We start from the raw sequence: 17,792 nt of genomic DNA on the forward strand, positions 1-17,792 counted from the left end.
ACAAAATAAGGGTTTAGAAATAAAAGCCAAATATATCCTCATTCATAGTAATTATAAATAGGCTAAGATTAACAACCTAAAAGGAGAGATTGTTAGGATGAATGCAAAATAAATTCTAGATATTTACAAGACATATGCCTAAAATATATGAGTATGGCAAAGGTAAAAGTAAAAGTAAATTGATAGTGGGGAAAATTATGATGAGAGCATATTGGCATGGTTTTACAGAATCTCCCTTGGCAGACTGCTTATTCGCAGTAGTGAGGAAAAAAATGCTAACTATACAGTAATCAAATAACCTCTTGACCAGGTTGTCAAAATTAGTATCACAAAAGAGGAACCATGGAAATTGTGTGATTCCAAATGTAATACCCTGAGAAGTATATAACGTCACTTACTTAGTATTCTGGCCAGGAATGCATAACCTGAATCTAATCATGAGGAAATACCATACAAATTTAAAATGAGAAACTATTTAGAAAATTTTAAAGGACTAATTCTGCAAAAATGTCAATGTCATAAAAGGCATAGAAAAGCTGAGGAATTGTTCCAGATTAAGACTAGAAACATGACAACTAAATATAAAAACATAATGAGTGATCCTAGATTGGATCTTGTCCTGCACTAAAAAAAAAAATAAAAAAGAGAAGACATTATGAAGTTAGTCGACAAAAGTAGAATATGGAAAGTAAACTAAACTATTATATTAATGTTAAATTTTTTTTTGAAACTGATAAAGGAATTGTGGTTATGTAATAGAATATCTTTATTCTTAGGAAAAAGTACTTAGGGGAAAAGGGCCAGCATATATGCAATTTATTCTCAGTGGTTCAGGGGAAAAAAGTGTGTGTGTATGTGTGTGTGGGGGGGGTATACATGTAATATATACGTATATATACACAGTTACAAACATATATACACATTTACATGTACATATATACACATTTATATAAATGTGTGTATATATACACAAAGAGCAAATGATAAAAGCAAAATGGGCAAAATGTTAACAAAAGGTAAACTTGGATAGAGTAGATGGGTGTTCTTTGTAATAGTCTCAAAATTTTTCTGTAAATTGGATATTATTTCTAAATGAAAAACATTTTTAAGTAAAAGGGTAAATGAATTATACATTTAAAGTGGCTAAAATGGCAAATTTTATATTATTCTTTTTTTTTAACTTTATTTATTTATTTATTTTTATTTTTTTATTTTTTTCCTATTTATGCCTACAGCACTTGGTCTTCCTAGGTGGTCTCCCATCCAAGTACTAACCAGACCCAACACAGCTTAGCTTCCAAGATCAGACATCAGACTTGTTCAGGGTAGCATGGCCGTAGACCATGGATCATGGCTCCACTGGGGCGCGAACCCAGGACCTTCTGCGTGTAAAGCAGATGTGCTAACCGCTACACTATGGAACCATGTCCTATATTATTCTTATTTTACCAGAATAAAAGGGACCTAAAAGAATGATCTATCCAAAAAAAAGTAAAAGTATAGAAAAAAATATACTAGAAAAATACTAAAGAAAGCTGGTGTTATTAATACCAGATAAAACTAGACTTTAAGAGCTTTACTAGAACAAAGGTCACTTCATAATAATAAGGTTTAATTAACCATGAAGATTCTAAACCTGCATAGTCCATTGTGGTTGCCACTAGCCACATGTGGTTAAAGGAAATAAAATTAAACATTCGGTTCTTCAGTTGAATTAGTCACATTTTCAAGTGCTCAAGAGCCACTATCATATTGAACAGTGAAGAGAACTTTTCCATCACCGCAAAAAGTCATATTGGATGGCACTGTTAAATGACTTTAAAGTTGTATGTAATAACATAGCCAAAAATATATAATGCAAAATTTACATATTTAGAAATTTAAAAATCACTATCATAATGATAGATTTTAGCACACCTCTCTCAGTAACAGATCAAGCAGACCAAAATAAGTATGTTTACAGAAGATTTGAATAACGTAATTAACAAAGTCAATTTAGTGAAATATGTAGAACACTGTATATGGCAGTTGAAAAACATATATTTTTCCTAACTACATGTGGAACACATAAAATTTGGCCATCTATTTGGCCATAAATGAAGTCTCAATAAATTAAAAAGATTCAGAATCACAGAAACCATGTTCTTTGGTCACAATGGAATGAAGGTTGAAATCTAAAACAAAAAGATAACTAAACAAATGAAACAAAATTTACTTGGCAAGTTTTAAATCTACTTCTAAAAAACTAATAAATCAAGAAATAATAATGGAAATTAGAAAATTCTCTGAACTAAAAAATAATAAAAATACTACATAATAAAAACTTATTCCATGTCCCAATGTCCATCAGCAGCAAAAAGGGTAAATATAATCCTACAACGGAATATGACTCAGCAATACAAAAGAACAAAGTAATGATACAACCTGGATCACTCCCACACACATTAAGTAAAGGAATCAGACACAGCAGCATACATACTCTATGTTTCCATTCACATAATGTTCAAATACAGGCAAGTCTATGATGACAAAGGGAAGAATAATAGTTTCTCTTGGAAGAAGATACTGACTAAAAAGGGGACATGAAGGAGGAAGCCTTTGGGGGTGCTGGAAGTATTCTGCATCTTGATATGGGGGGATGATTATGGGAATACATATGGATATAAAATTAAGTCATAATTAAGATTTGTGCACTACATTAAATACTAAGTATACCTCAATAAAATCTAAAAAAAAAACCGAAAATCTTACAGAATGCAGTTAAAGCAATATTGAGAGGGAAATAAATAGCCTTAAATACTTTTATTTGGAAAGAAGTCTGAAAAGACTAAGCATGCAACTTGAAATTAGAAAAGAAAAATAGAACAAATTCAAACAAAGTTGAAAGAAATAATGAGAGGAATTAATGAAGTTCTAAACCACACTTTTTCACCCTTCTCTAGGAACTTGTAGTCCCTAGAGACTACATTTCTTTTTATCTACACATTCCTGTCCAAAGGTCCTCTCCTCTTCCTCTCTTGCCACCCCAAATCTCACCCCAGTCTCCAGTTGCCTGTCTCTATCTCCTCACTCTGGCTGTAGAAACTGGAGAAGCGGTCAAGGGCATCACAGAATTCTTTGGGAAGGCACTTTCTGGGATGGTACAGGTAGCAGAGTGGGGAGACCGGCCAGCAGCGTGGTGACAGGACCAGTATAGAAACTGTTGGACTTGGATCTTCAATAAATAATTCTTTCTCAGCCTCCTCTTCTTCCTCTTCCTCCTGAGAGACAGAAGGATTTCAAGGGCTCTTGGGCTCCCCTTCTTTGGTCTAGTCTCCTATTCTCCTGTTCTCCCACTCTTTTCCCTTGCTCTTACCTCCTCTTCTTCCAGGCCCTGTTCTTCCTCATTCTCCTGCTTCAAGAGCAGCTTGTCAAGCTGCTGGAGCTGGAAGAGGTGGAACTGGCGCTGCAGCTCCTGGGAGGCGCTCAGGCTCCGCAGCATCTGCTGGGGGAGGCGGTTGGGGAAGCAGGGACCTATCTGCTCCAGCACGGCCCCCTCCAGCCAGCTCGAGCCCAGGCTCAGGAGACGGTCCGCCATGTAGTGCCTGCAGCACACACAGCCCGGGCCTCAGTGTGGGCACTCTGTATGGCCCAACCTCCCCAGTAAGAACATAGTCTCTCTGTTGCAGCCGGCCTGAGTCACAGGCCCTACCTCACCTCTTCCTTCCCACTCCCTATCCACGAATCCCACAGCCATCTCTGGATCTTAATCTCTCCTCCCACCACCCTTCACCTCCTCCCTTGTCTTTCTTCTAAGACTAAAATCTTTGTCCTCTCTAGACTCTCAGCCTCCCATTCTCTACCTCTCCAGACCTGCACTCACTGGTAAAAGTGCTCAAAAGTAGTGGCCAGCTCCAGGCCAGAAAGGACCATGATGGGCTCCAGGTGCTGCTGAAGCTGCCCCAGCATTTCCACTCGAGGGGCTCCACCAATCAGGTGGCTCTGGATCTGTTGGTCGATGTGCCGCGCAAACTGCTCACTTATCTGAGGCAACGGAAAGGGCATGAGCGAATCATGAAGAAGGAGTAGAGGAGGAGAGTGGGGAGTGACAGAATAATGAGCAGAAAGAGATGAGTCTCGGGTATGAGCTTACAGCCCCACTGACTGGGAGGCTGGTGATACTCACGTGAGTGGCAGTGAGGAAGGACTGCTGCAGCAAGGCACCCGAGGAGCCACTGCGCAGGGCCAGTGTGAAGGCTGCTCGAGGCCCAAAGAGCTCTGAGCCTGCTCTCTGCAAGTGCTCATAGAGTGTACAGTAACGAGGAACGAAGTCTGGGGCCCTCCAGGCTGCAGCCAGGAACCTGCTGACCTGAGGAGAAGGGGAAAAAAAATACCATAAATAAAAGTCCCAGTATGTGAAGAGCCTAGCAGACCACCACTCCCCCACCCTTCCCCCTCGAGAGTTCAGCTTCCTTCTGCCCACCTGCTCCTGTACCACACTCAGCCAGCACTGTGTTAGATTCCTCAGGCTGCTGCTTGGAAGAACTGGTGAAGGCCCAGGGCTACGATCCCGACCCTTACTGTTCTTGCTGACTGTGGAGACAGAGAGCAAAGGAAAGGGTTCCATCTCAGCCCCTGGGTGATTCCTGGGGTCTTGGGTACTGACCCCTGGAAATACCCAAAACAAAGCGGCATAAAAGAGTAAAATCCAAGAGGGGAGGAGCCAGATATCGCTGCTACCAAAATTCTTAGCTCAACCGGCCACAACTGTGACTTACAAGGCCGAGTGGATGGCTCAGGAGAAAGCCCAGGAGGAGGCTCCACATGCACCAGCAAGTGGCAAAGGCGACGAACTCGAGAGGCAAAGGATGCTGCGCGACTCAGGGGGTTCCGAGAGCTCTCCCTCTGCTCTAAGTACTGACCCAGCAGCCATCCCAGGGAGCTCACACCTTCCGCATCTAAAAGAAGACAGGTCAGGAACAGGTCTACGTGGGAAACGGGGAACATACAGCCCCGGAGGAGACAGAAGGAGTAATTGTACAAACGGGTTTGGGGGCAGCAGGGCCCTAGTTCTCCCCACACCAAGGTTTGCTTCAGCTGGAGTCTGGGGATAAAGTAACAGGCTGGGGGTGGGGTAGAGGGAAAGATTCAAATACCAGAGTCTCAGAGAGCAGTCCCTGGGGCAGGAGGGAAAGGAACACTGAGGAGACGGGCCTTCAGGGATAAAGACAGGAACCAAGAGAACCAAGAGCATTAACTCAGACGGTCCCTGGGAATAACGACAGGAGCAGGTTAGTGGGGCCAGGGGTCGGGATGGTTACCAGGGGAGGTGATGTTCTGCACCAGGGGGCTGACCAGGGCCTCCCAGCAGGTCTTGCCCAGTGCTTGGGCGGCCTCATCATCAGGGAGGAAGCGATCAGCAAAATTCTGCTCGTGGCGCAAAACCCTGTTTAGTCTTGAAATAAATAGTGTGTGGTCAAAGATTAAAGGCACAGATTCCCTTGAGGCCTCCACTCAAGTGCAGTCAACTCCCAATCACCCCATGCTCTGTCCCTTCCCCAGCTCTCCCGTAGCAGCACACACTTCTCACCTATGTTTTCCTCCTCGAGTCCTGGCTGCTGCTTTACCTTCCAGACTCCCACAAGAGCATATCTCCTTCACAGTGTCATGCTCCTTTAACCACCTCCCCTCCTGCTTTCAACTCTGCCTACCTCTTGCCCCACCCACCTGGGACACAGCTGTAGGAGGCGCCTGCGGTCCTCTGCTATATCCCGGCTCCAGGCTTGTGCCCAAATTGTGTAGAAGAGACATGTACGGCGACACAGCTGCTCTCGGAATAGTGGCCAGAAAGTGGGCTTGGGGCCCAGCACCTCCACACCCCGAACTCGGGTGTCGATGCCGCCCTATAACATGCACAGACTTATCTGTCACCTAAGCCACCCAGCCTCCAAGCACTACCACAGCCAGGCCTCATACTCTGAGTTCCTAGAGCTACACAAGAAGGTCCCACATCTCTACAGGCTCTTGGCCCATCCCCAAGCAGACTAAGGAAGAACTTAGGCCTAAGCCTAGCTCCCAAACACTGGAGGATGCAGCCACTACAGAGATGTTGTCTACCTCCTGATCCCCTGCCCTCTGCCTCTTCTCTCACCATACCTGCTGGCAGCGCTTTATACGGATCTGGATGATGGGCCAGAAGCGGTTCAGGTTCTCCAGGAGGATCACCCGGCTGGCAGAGGGCACGACATTCACCTGGAGGGGCAGGAAGAAGAGGGAGAGAGAGAGTTGTCACCTCCAGAAGTGGGATTGGAAGGACTGTTGACAGCAGCCAAATTTGTGATGGTGTGTGCCCGTCACTGCTCCTGCACTGAACTCATGGATTTATATGGCTCCACGTCCCTAATCCCACTCTCACTGTTTACAAGGCAGTGCCTGCCCAGGAGGAAGGGAATATGGGAATTCCCCAGGGACTGGGTCCTTCTGATAAGGCCCTGGGACAAACAGAAAGATGGAGAGTAAGATGAAAGGGAGGGGGGCACCAGGGTCCCCACCGTATTGAGCTCAGTGCTGATGCAGCTGGCACTGTCACCACCAAACACCACCACCCTGGCCGGCATGTAACTTGAGTCCTCACTGGCCACCAGCAGTGTCAGCTGCCTGGGAGAGGAGAAAGGAATAAGTCAGAAGCGAGACCCTGCTCTTAGTTCAAAATGACTTTCACTACTTCCTCCTCAGACTTGTCCCTCTGTGTAAGCATCAGTCTTCCCCAGACCCTCTGCTCTTGTCTTTATCTTCCCCCAAAGCAATTTCATTTAAACCCAGACTTTCAACTGAAAATACCCCAATGACTCCAAATGCACATCTTTACCCTAGACCACTCTCCTGAGCTTCCATGCTGTGTATCCAACAGAAATTTCCATGTCAGGCCCCACAGGTACCTCAGTCAACATGCCCATATGGAACGATCATCTGTCCACAGAAACCTGCCCCTCTTCCTATTTCTCTCTCCTGGGAAAGAAAACTGACATCCACTCAGTACTCAAATAGAACACTCACTGTGACTTTTCCCTCTCTTGGCTTCCCTCATCCAGTCAATGGCAAGTACTGCAGACTCTGCCTCTCAAGATCTCCCAGTCCATAATCTCCTAGCTATTCCCATTCCCTCTGCCTGAAGACATTCATCATTTCTCAACTATACTACTGCATAAACCTTTCTACTTTTTCTCCTGGCCTCCAAACCCACTTGATTGCCAGAATGAATTTTCTGAAAAAAAAAAAAAAAAAATCTAAGTTTTGTCTCTTCCTTTTTTAAAATCCTTCAATGCCTTCCCAAGTTTCAGAATAAAGCTCATACTTCTTAGCTCATAAAACTCTTTGTGATCTGGCTCAACCTACTTTTCTGGCTTCACCTCCTGCTACTTCACTAGACACACCCTTCATTCCTGCCAAACACATTTACTTAAACTTTCCCCAAATACATCATCCTGTTTCTTCCATTCTGCACATGTGCTGTCCCTCTGTCTGGAATATCCATTGCCCTCTCTTTACCTCGCCATTTTCTACTTCAAAATTCAGTTCAGTCAACCCCTCCTTTTGGAGGCCTTCTCTGACCTCTCAGTTGGCCTCATGATCCAATGTACATGTCGACCACAATGCTTTTTCTTACTCTTCGCTCTTATTGATTTTCCAGCCTGGCTTCCCAACTAGACTGCAAATTCACTGAAGACAGGTCCCATATCTTACTGTCCTTGTAGCTCCAGACCTTTGCACGGTGCCTGGCACCGAGTATGCATTAAACAAATGCCCATGGAAGAGTGGATAAGTAAGTTATCAATCTCCCTCAACATCAAGCACAGGGAGTGACATCTGTACCTGTTGGCGGAGCATGTCATCAGGCTGAGGGAGTGAGGGGATGTCTATACCTAGCACAGAGAAGGTAGGTCTACAATGTGTCTATATATTCACTGCACAAAATAGGTTTGTGTATATTCCTCAGGGGTTACAGATCGTGTTGTGTACGTGGGTGTGTTCACACCTAACAAGAACACCACGGTGCATGTGCAAGGTGATGTAGTGGGAGCCGGTGCTGCCATTGGACTCCCAGTAGGTCTTGGGGTTGCGGTCCGTCAGCTTGCTGGCCCGGTGCGGGTTGGAGGACACTTCCACCTTCTCCCAGCACTTGTCCTCCTTCACTTCCACACTGGAGCCTGGGGGCAAGTGGGAAGGGGTGGCAGTCACAGCCTGGTTAGTTAAGAGAGAAAAAAGGAAAGGGACTAGAGAGGGAAGGGAAGGGGAGGGCAGATGCTGGGGTGGGAACCAGGAGAAAGCAGATTGGGACACGAACCCTGGCAGAGATGCCTAAGGAACACGTCAAAGAAAGGAATGTTGATGGGTTGGTGGGTTCGTCTGTGAACTTCGATCTGGCCCAGCACCATCTGCAGCCGGAACATGAGAAAGGGAAATGGAAAACACAGAGATATATGGAGAAAGAGTCAGGGAGCAACAGAACACCTAACCCTTTTTTCCCCCAAATTCTGGCAGAACAGGACCATGTAGGGTAAAGGTTGAGTAATAAGTACCCCAGATTTGCTACCACTCAGGCCAAACCAGGATACCAAATAGGGTCACATACTGAATCCCCTTCCCTCGCTCCTGGCTTAGTTCTGTACCTATGAGCCTCCTTACTTGAATGCAGCCAGCTAGGATACTGGAGGTGAGGCTACTATAGAGCTGGGCATGTTTTTCACACTCTGTCACCAGGTCCCGAAGCTCGCAGGCCAGTAGCAGCTGACCCGAGTGTTTGTCCAGGACTTTGGAGAGGGCCTCTTTGGCTCCCAAGCAGCAGAGCACCACTGCATAGTCCTTGTGCATTGAGGCCAGGCGATGCAGGAAGCAGAGCAGCTCCTGAACAATCTGAGCCCAGAGTGACAAAGATTAGTATGGGAAACATAGGCAAGCCACATAAGGGTTGAGGAGGGATAAGTTTAGTAAAGAGAATGTGGTAGCTGAGATTTTGGAGAAATTCAGAAGCCCAGGGAAAGGAGAATACCAAAGACAGGTTGGAAAAGAAGACTGGGGTGCTGGGACTCTGGAGTGAGCTGGCATGAGTGGGGCTCAGCTTCCCAGGGTTCTTCCTGTCAGGTCCAAATTATCTCAAGAGCCAACCTGGGGGCCTAAGCCTCGCTCACAATGCACAAACCCTGAAGGGTGAGGAGCAAGGAATGTTTGGATTGCTGAATGAGGGCTTCTCCTAAACCCACAACCTAAAATCCACGTGAAGTCGAAAAGTTTATACAGGCACACCACATTTTATTGAGCTTTGCTTTACTGTGCTTCACAGATGTGTTTTTTACCAATTGAAGGCAAGACCCTCCACCAGCAAAAAGAGCACAACTTTGTTGCAATACTCACTTTACTGCAGTGGTCTGGAACTGAGCCTGCAATACCTCTGAGGTGTGCCTGTACTTCAAAGGTCCCAGTTCTAGAGACTCTTAAGTGTCAATAGCCTTCTCCTTCTTACCTAGCCCTCCTAGTGTCCAGACACGTCCAGAAAGGCTATGCTGTGCCAGAGGTAGCTGTTGTCCCAAAGGCTACCTTTCCCTCCCCCGCACTTGCCAAGGCACTGGTACCTCAGAGTCACTGCTGGGGCCACTCAGGCAGTTGAGGCAGGGCTCTAAGACCTCATGCCAGGGGAGGGCCATCGCCTCAGAGTAATCCAGCAGCCGGGTCATGACCCTGGTGAAGGGATGGAAACAAGTGAAGTCTCTACAGTCTGCCAGCTCCCCTTGCCTCCCACGCATTGGGGCACAACAGGCCCCTCACCTCAGCGAGGTCAGCAGTAGAGTTTTGTTGGGCCCAGGGGCATCCAGAGTCCGCAGCAACAGAAGGAAGGGCTGGGTCTCCTGCTGGAGGCTCTTGAGGAGGGGCCTCATGGCGCCCCCTGGGCCGCCCTCACGGCACAGCACTCGCTCCAGGTCCAGAAGGAGTTCTGCAGATGGGCCCCTCACCAGGGATCGGATCAGCAGGTCAGGGGACCCATCCTGGCCCTGGACACTGGAGGTCTCCAGTGTTGCTGCCAAGACACACAGGAGGAAGGAAATACGTATGAAGAGGATTCATACAAGTTGGTCAAATCAAGAAATAGGCAGTTCCTGAAAATCACTGCCAAATTTTCCTCCCAGTTGGAGGATATCTGCATTTTCTACCAAACTGTGGGGCATTTCCTTTTCCAGCCCCAAATATATGCCTAGCCACATGTAAAAAAAAAAAGCCTAGTACGGCAAGCACTGTCAAGTTTACACATTTTTAATCTCTTATGATCATATAATTACATTTTATCATTAAATGTTAGCTATGCTGTTACATATGCCAATAAATGTTAGCTGTTATCATTACATCCCTATTCTGCCTGGTATGGGAGCTTTAGATATACAGACTGAAAGACACATCAATATTTCATGTGTCTAATCACAAACTTTCTGTGTAAGTTATAATTCCTTTGAAAGCCTCTCTAGAAGTCATTTCTATTTTTTTTCTAAATTTTTTTTTTAAATTTATGCCTATAGCATAAATTTATGCCACCTGGTCTTCCTAGGTGGTCTCCCACCCAAGTACTAACCAGGCCCAACACTGCTTAGCTTCCGAGATCAGACATCGGACTTGTTTAGGGCGGCATGGCCATAGACTGTGGACCGTGGCTCCTATGGGGTGCAAACCCAGGACCTTCTGCGTGTAAAGCAGACGGGCTAACCAATACACTATGGAACCACATCCTCTAGAAGTCATTTCAACCAAACTTTCCATGTGAAATAAGACGAGACCAAACCCAGACTAGACAGATGGCAATCCTCATATGTTTAAAGCCATTCAGGGAAGGCAAGTACCTTGTACCTATTCTAGGGTCTCCCTCTCCTCTTAGTCAGGAAGTTCTACTTAAGTCTTCACTTGAGCACTAAAATTCTCACTCATTTCTCGAAGGTTCATTGTGTCCTTCCAGGAAGGTATGAGAAAGTAAACCGTAGGCTTCCTGGCCACGGGCTGGCACTGTCTGAGTCCTCAGCAGAACCACCCCCTCCACAATGGTACCTGCATGCTCAGGACTGCCCGGCGGCTCTGAGTAGCGATTGAGAAGCATCATGAGGATAGTGCGTGTGGTGGGCATGGGTTCTATCCCCAGTGCTACCCCTGAGTGCCTGAACAAGGTGTCTCTCAGCTCTTGTGTTATAATCTGGTCTCCCAAAGTGTGGTGGTTGCACAAAAGCAGGTTGAGCAGGAGCAGGCCATTTCTCACTGCGGAGGAGCACCTGGAGGAGGGAGGTGACCCAGGAAGAAATTGACAGAGTGAATGCAATGGAAATAAGAAGCAAATAAACAGGGGAGACGCCCTACAGCCATGGAGGAAAGGGTTCCAGGGGTCCCTGCCCTCAGGTCACTCCTCCCAACCCCAGGAATGAAGGAAGTGTCTCTGCTCTCAGTCAGAGAGGGCCACCAATGTTTTACCCAGAGGTAACAACATGAAGGGAATTTCTGCAAAACACGAGACTTAGGCAAGGAAGCAGCGGGGCTGTGGGCTTAGCAGGAGTTTGGAGGGTGATGTCCTGACCCCTCAGTGTTCAGCATCAGGATCACAGCTGCAGGGATGGTAAGGAGCAGGCTCTCGGAACCCGGGCGCGTGGCTGAGTCAATGCTGGCAAAGATCTCTCTGGTCATCTGGGCATCAAATAATGGGTGGATAGAATCTCGGCCAGTAACAAAATTGGGGATCTCCGAGGAGCTGGCAATGGCCAGCATCTTCAGCGCCTGTAAGGGGGATGGAGAAGCAGAGTTAGGAATGGGCAGAGCTACCACGCAGAGGAAGGAGAGAGTCAGGCCATCATTCCAGACCTCAGACTTTGGGGAAGCTGAACTGTTTGCAAATAGGTCAAGTAAGAGATAGAAATGGAAGAGGTAGTGATGGGACACTGAATGTCAAATAACAAAAAAGAACAAAACGAAACAAAGCACACACAAAAAATCTAAGGCTCAAATGGTGCTAATATCAGTCCACAACTTCTCTCTATCAGCACCAAGGCTAACCTTGGTGGGACAGACGTCCCCTCCTCTGAGGGCCTCCTGCAGCTGGTACTACAGGAAAAAATTAATTAAGATGAACACTATACCATTAGAGTGGAGAATGTCTCTCCTGGTGAAAGGACTGGCTCCTGAGAAGAAACCCTCTAGGAATTAGAAATAATTTTCAGGATAATCCCCCCTTAGGAGGCCTGGATCCTCCAAGCAAATGATGTAATGAGGCTTTCTCCCTTTGGCCACTCCACTCTGCCCCAATCATATGAATTCTGTGGATCTCGGTCATAAACAAAATGATGTTATTTTGTTATAGGGCAAGAGGTTGAATTTAAAGACAAATGCTGTATTTTGGTCATGCAATTTGAAAAGATCAGGGAATTCTTTAAGCAGACATGGCCTGCACTATGAATGTTTGGCTGCTCTTGGGAGGAACAGCATCTAATAGGCCCGTAGAGGAAGGAGCTTCCCGGCCTCTCCCTGGAACGGCCTGCTCTAAGGGGCCATATGTTCCTTGCCACATTTATAATGCTGGAAGCCGTTCTCGGAACTGAGGCGCACCAGGCCCTGCTCAAGGTCCCTCAGGCTATCGAGAGCGCACCCTGCCCCCACCTCCTACCAGCCAGCACTTCTGTCTGGAGTAGTCAGAAAGCCAGTTCTTCTGTTAAGCACCCCTGGACGAGAGCCTCCCTTCCCATTCTCTAGACCCAGGCAGCAAGGCAATGGCAATGCTGGCTTTATTTTACCCACATCTGGGGAGGCAGTATTTTCTGTGTAAGGATACCACTCAGATCAAAGGGTAAAAACCTACTTTGTCTCATCTAGAAAATCAGTCTTTAACCAGACACCTAATTGTAACTAAAAAGGCACGGGAAATTCAACATACCTAAAAACTCAACTCCTGACCTTCTCCCCATACCTCTTCCTCCTCCAAAATTCTCCACTTAGTAGATAGCCACCTCATCCACTCTCCTGCTCAATTTTAAACCTGGAGTCATTTTTAAAAACATCATTCTCCGTTTCTCTGAGCATGCACTCAAGCTCCAAGACTGTCCAGCTGGAACTCTTAAATCCATCTGCATCTTTCCATGTTGAGGTCTTCTCTTTAGTCTAAATCGCCACAGTACCTCCTCAAGATTAGCAGTCTCCCAAACTGCCCATCTCGCCCATCGCTTACTTCTGCCAGGCCCAGTTCCACTCACCGCCAACCCTGCCTGCTGCACCAAGACGGAAGTCTTATATTCTTGCATGCAAACCAGCACAGCGTAGATGCCACCTTCCCTGGCAAAGAGTGGGCGCCATTCATGCTTGGTCATGAGCAGGTACAAGAGGCGCAGGGCCAGCACCACCACCATCTTCTCTCCCACCTGATTGGTCAGCAGCTCCACCAGTGTCTTCACCAGCTTCTCTCTGAGAGAGAAGAGACATTGGAGTTTCTCCCCACAAGAGTCATGCTTGACTTCCTGCCCAACCCTACCCACCAGGACCCAGTCATCACCCTCACCCCTTTCCAGCCTGCCCTCCTTGCCTTAGACTCATTCCTGATGCCCTCTCCTCTGCAGTCTAACTGCCTCTGGCTCCTCACTTCATGAAGGAGGCAGAGAGGAAAAATGGTTAGGAACTCTGGCTCATCTTCCCAAATAAGTCTACAAATTCAATGTAATTTTTATCAAAATGCCTAAAAGGTTTTTAAAAACATGACAGATTCAGGCACAGGAAGAGGAAATAATCAAGAACAGTAAAGAAATGTTTGGAAAGAAATAATGGTAGACTTGCCTACTAGTTATCAAAATACAAACTTAGAATAATTAAATAAATCTCTGGAAATGATACAGGGTAGCCAAAAGGATCGATAGATGGGAAAAGAGATAAGGACGGCATCTCAGCCAGTAAAGACAGGAAGGACCTGCAAAATGTGATATGGAAACACCTGGCTATCTAGCTGAAAAAATTAAAGCTAGAACTCTGCTTCGCTCTACCTGCGAAAACAAATTGCAAACAGGTTTTAAAATAAATGTGAAAAACAAAACCATAAATATTTTTAGAAAACATAGGGAAATATTTTTATAATCCTGGAATAGGATAGACCCTCCTAAGTAGGACATAAAATCTAGAAGCGTTAAAGAAAGTTGAAAAATATAGCAACATAAAATCTAAAACTTTATCACAATGGAAGACGCTATCCACAAAGTTATAAGGCAAGCCATATGAGTCAGAGAACATGTCCAGCAGAAATGCTGATCAGAAGGAAAGAAAAAAGTTCCCCCCAAAGTCCCTGAAAGACAGTGAGCATCACAAGAGGAAAAAAGCCAAGATTAACATCTTTCTCCACAGTGACAGAGATGCATATTGAGGAGGTGCCTATGAACTATGTAGGAAAGGAACACAAAGGAAGAAATTCTGGGAAAGAAGGCAAATAAAGTTACTGGCAAAGTTCTGTTTTTATCTGTCTTTTCTCATGAGCTTTATGATGACCACAATGTGAATCAAATACGCTTTAAATATATATCCCCTTCTATAGTCATGATTTCTTATATTTAAAATATAAATAACAGATTAATATCCAGCATTCCTAGAAATTAGTAAGAAAGAAAAAGACAAAGACTTAATAAGAAAGTGGGCAGAGGGTAAGAACACATTATTTATAGGTGAAGACACACTACATATGTGTGCAAACATGTCTAAGAAATTAAAACAAAGAGATAACATTTAAAATTTTGTCAAGCTCATAGGTTTAAAAAATGGCAATATCCAGTATTGGCAGGCATGTGGAAAAACAGATCCATTAGAATCCTGTATTTGAACTTGGACATAACCATACTGTAGAGTCCTCTGCAGTCCTAATGAGGCAGCTCTATGTGGATGGATATGGAGAGCCCTCATAAGACATACTGAGTGTGGGGAAAAGTTGCAGAAATACATAGAGTATAATTACATATATTAAAATACACACTCAGAAAATGTTCTATATCCAAATGCACTAACAAAAGTAAATCTAGAGGAGGTCTAAAGAATATGCTCCAGACTGTAGTGAAAAGGGACTTTAACTTTTCATTCTATGTTCTTTTATATTCTTCAGATCCTTTAAAAAGAAAATTTGTGTATTATTTATATAATTAAGAGGTAGTAAAACAAAAACACTTCTAAAATAAAAAATAAGGAAGGGGAAAAAAAAGAATGGAAAAGAAAAAAGAAAAAAGCTCAAGTTCTAGAGTCAAAGGACCTATAGGTTTGAATCCTAGCTCTGCTTTCTGTCAAATTCTGGGCAAGTCAGTTACATTTTCTAAGCCTCAGTTTCCTCACCCATACAATGGAATAAGAAAAGGAATGACTTCCTCAGGTGATAGGAGGATTTAATGAGAATGCATGTAAAACTCTAAGCACGGAGTCTGGTGAAGAATAAGTGTTCCAAGAGTATTAGCCATGATACCATTCTACCCTCCTGCTAATCCTCAGGCTGACCCTTCTTTCACCTCTAGCCTTTCTAATTCTTGATCTCATAGCTCCTTTCCTCCCTACTACCCTCCTTTCCCTCTGACAACTTAAACCAAAACCTCTCCCTGCCACCATTCCAACCTCAAGGATCTGTCGGGACGGACCAGAGGGTGGTCCCGCTCAGTGACCTCCTCCACAGCCTGAGAGAGGGCATAGAGCCCTGAAAGCTGCAAGTTTGTGTCCAAGCTGGATATTTGCACCGTGGTCACAACCGCTGTCACATGCTGATCCAGGGAGCTGCGTGGACCTGGACCCCGCAAGGCTCTAGCCATTTCTGAAATGGATGAGGAAAAGGCAGTGGCTTAAGAAAACTGTGGTACCTCTAAGTTGGAAGTATTTAAAGGTCAAGCTCAGTTATCCTACTGATATTTTAATACATTATTCATTACTGTAACTTGCATTCAGAACTTTTCCAATTCTGTGTAAAAGATTTAGTAGTCAAATGACAAAAATGAAGATACTCTGGAAAATGGACCCCCCTTTTCCAGGGATACTAAAGAAAGGGAGCCACAACTGATTAGACGTAATCAAGGCCAAAGGAAGGAAGATGGATGCATGCTTCCAAAGCATTTTTCTGTGCAAATGGGACCTTACTCCACGGCTTTCCCTCAACCCTGATTATCCACTTATCTGGGGACCACCCAGGACTTGTTCCAAGTTCCTTGCCCTCTCCTCCCAGCATCTGACTCACCACTGGCTGCCTCCTTCATCTCGGAGGGCAGAGCCATCCCCTCAGTCACCAGAAGCTGGTTAAACAACTGTGAATCACTCTGTGCCATGGGGGGCTCAGTTTTTCCTTTAGCAGGCTCTGCCTCTGCCTTAGGGGACTCAGCCTTTGCTTTGGAGGACTCAATCTCTTCCTCTGAGAACTTGGCCTCCAACTTGGACTCCTCTTCTGGATCTGGAGTACAGGGGTGACTTCGTGAAGAAGATGAGCTGCTTAGTTCATCAGGTTGCAGCCCATACTTAGTGTAGATCTGGGAGTTGAGCAGGTCGCTGAGGGTGCTGCCCTCAAACCGATTACGGAGAACCTGCAGCAGACCCTCAGCCACCTCTATGGGCATGGAGATTTCTCCTAGGGCCTTTTCATCCAGGGTCTGTCAACAGAAGTGGGTAGGCATTTTAGGGATGAGCAGACACAAAGGTCCTGGAGACAGTAATAGGAAGGGTGGCCACCTTCCGCTATACCTTGTGCACCTTCTACATACCAGACCCTCACATTTGTTTCCTCCCCCAGCAGGACCCCTCATACTTTCTAACCTCTAGCTGCAGCCTCCTCCTACACTGGGAGCTGTCCCATATCTAGAACTTCCTTAGACAATCCCATCTCTAACCTCACTACAAACTCTGCAGGCATCTCAGGCCTAAAATACCTCATCCAGGTTCTCCCGAAGATTCTGAAAAATCGGCTGCTGCTCACATATGTCCAACTTCTTGATGAAAAAGAGCAGCTCCCACCACTCAGCCTGAGTCAGGTATCCCAATTCCTCATTCTTCTGAGGCTCAGGCTGGAGGTATGGCAAAGAGTAGAGCCCATCCAAAGGCTTCCAGTCCCAGGACGGAAGTGCTGAGAATATAGGCATAGGATCTCATCATCCACCAGGAATAGAGTAGATTTCTGAATCTCTGGGGCAGCTCCCAGTCAGGAGTGGCTTCGTTCCAGCCACTATTCGTCTGCACTACTCCTCTGTTCAGAGACATGCTGTCAAAGTCCCCTTCGAGGCTCACCTGTGCCCAACAGAGTGGCCCCTGCCTTCTTCTCTACAACTGCTGGAGCTGTATCCTCAGTAGCTTCCTCAGGGCCCAGGATCTCAAGCATGTGCCAGTGCACCCAGTAGGTGCGGCCCGTCGACTGCCAGAAGACCTGGTATGGAAGGAGGAAGAAAGAGGGAAAAACAGAAAGGGCTCGCTTTGAGCCCTGGGTTGTGCAGGCTTGAGAGGACATGCTGGGCCCAGATCTGCAGCATACACCCCTCAGATGCACACCTGGCTAGGCTTGGGGAAACCTCTAAAAGGCTCCCTTCCCCTATCATGGTAGGGTCTGGCTTTCATCTCTTCCTAATAGCTTCTGCTCCTATACTCCCTCCCAGTCAACTCCACAGGTGGAAGGGAAAGTGGAGGGGGAGGGTCTCTCCATATATTAGTTCTGCTTTCTGGGTGTGAGTCTCTCCTTAAACCTCACAGCCCACCCACTCCCTCCAGATTTTCTCAACTCTCCAAATGCCCCCCCACCCCATCCATTGCTGATCCTCCCT

The 17,792-nt window shown here is 45.9% G+C and overlaps 1 protein-coding gene across 7 annotated transcripts in view; it reads right to left on the reverse strand.

Annotated features, from left to right (window-relative positions):
• The window catches only part of CUL9 (cullin 9), a 35,136-nt gene that overhangs the window by 12,714 nt on the left and 4,630 nt on the right, over window positions 1–17,792 (reverse strand). For all 7 annotated transcript variants that reach the window (XM_039854485.1, XM_039854484.1, XM_039854487.1 and 4 more), the window contains exons 5-26: window positions 17,266–17,401; window positions 16,911–17,104; window positions 16,229–16,634; window positions 15,619–15,811; window positions 13,245–13,452; window positions 11,582–11,778; window positions 11,065–11,282; window positions 9,802–10,051; window positions 9,609–9,714; window positions 8,665–8,892; window positions 8,324–8,414; window positions 8,015–8,186; window positions 6,531–6,636; window positions 6,136–6,231; window positions 5,707–5,882; window positions 5,301–5,434; window positions 4,758–4,937; window positions 4,463–4,572; window positions 4,166–4,348; window positions 3,863–4,023; window positions 3,356–3,584; window positions 3,071–3,260 (exon numbers count right to left, since the gene is read on the reverse strand). In XM_039854485.1, the coding sequence (XP_039710419.1) occupies window positions 3,071–3,260; window positions 3,356–3,584; window positions 3,863–4,023; window positions 4,166–4,348; window positions 4,463–4,572; window positions 4,758–4,937; window positions 5,301–5,434; window positions 5,707–5,882; window positions 6,136–6,231; window positions 6,531–6,636; window positions 8,015–8,186; window positions 8,324–8,414; window positions 8,665–8,892; window positions 9,609–9,714; window positions 9,802–10,051; window positions 11,065–11,282; window positions 11,582–11,778; window positions 13,245–13,452; window positions 15,619–15,811; window positions 16,229–16,634; window positions 16,911–17,104; window positions 17,266–17,401 (3,964 nt within the window). The remainder of the gene's footprint in view (window positions 1–3,070; window positions 3,261–3,355; window positions 3,585–3,862; window positions 4,024–4,165; window positions 4,349–4,462; window positions 4,573–4,757; window positions 4,938–5,300; window positions 5,435–5,706; window positions 5,883–6,135; window positions 6,232–6,530; window positions 6,637–8,014; window positions 8,187–8,323; window positions 8,415–8,664; window positions 8,893–9,608; window positions 9,715–9,801; window positions 10,052–11,064; window positions 11,283–11,581; window positions 11,779–13,244; window positions 13,453–15,618; window positions 15,812–16,228; window positions 16,635–16,910; window positions 17,105–17,265; window positions 17,402–17,792) is intronic.

This window comes from Pteropus medius, unplaced genomic scaffold, assembly GCF_902729225.1.
Source record: "Pteropus medius unplaced genomic scaffold, Ma_sr-lr_union100, whole genome shotgun sequence".
Classification (NCBI taxonomy): domain Eukaryota; kingdom Metazoa; phylum Chordata; class Mammalia; order Chiroptera; family Pteropodidae; genus Pteropus; species Pteropus medius.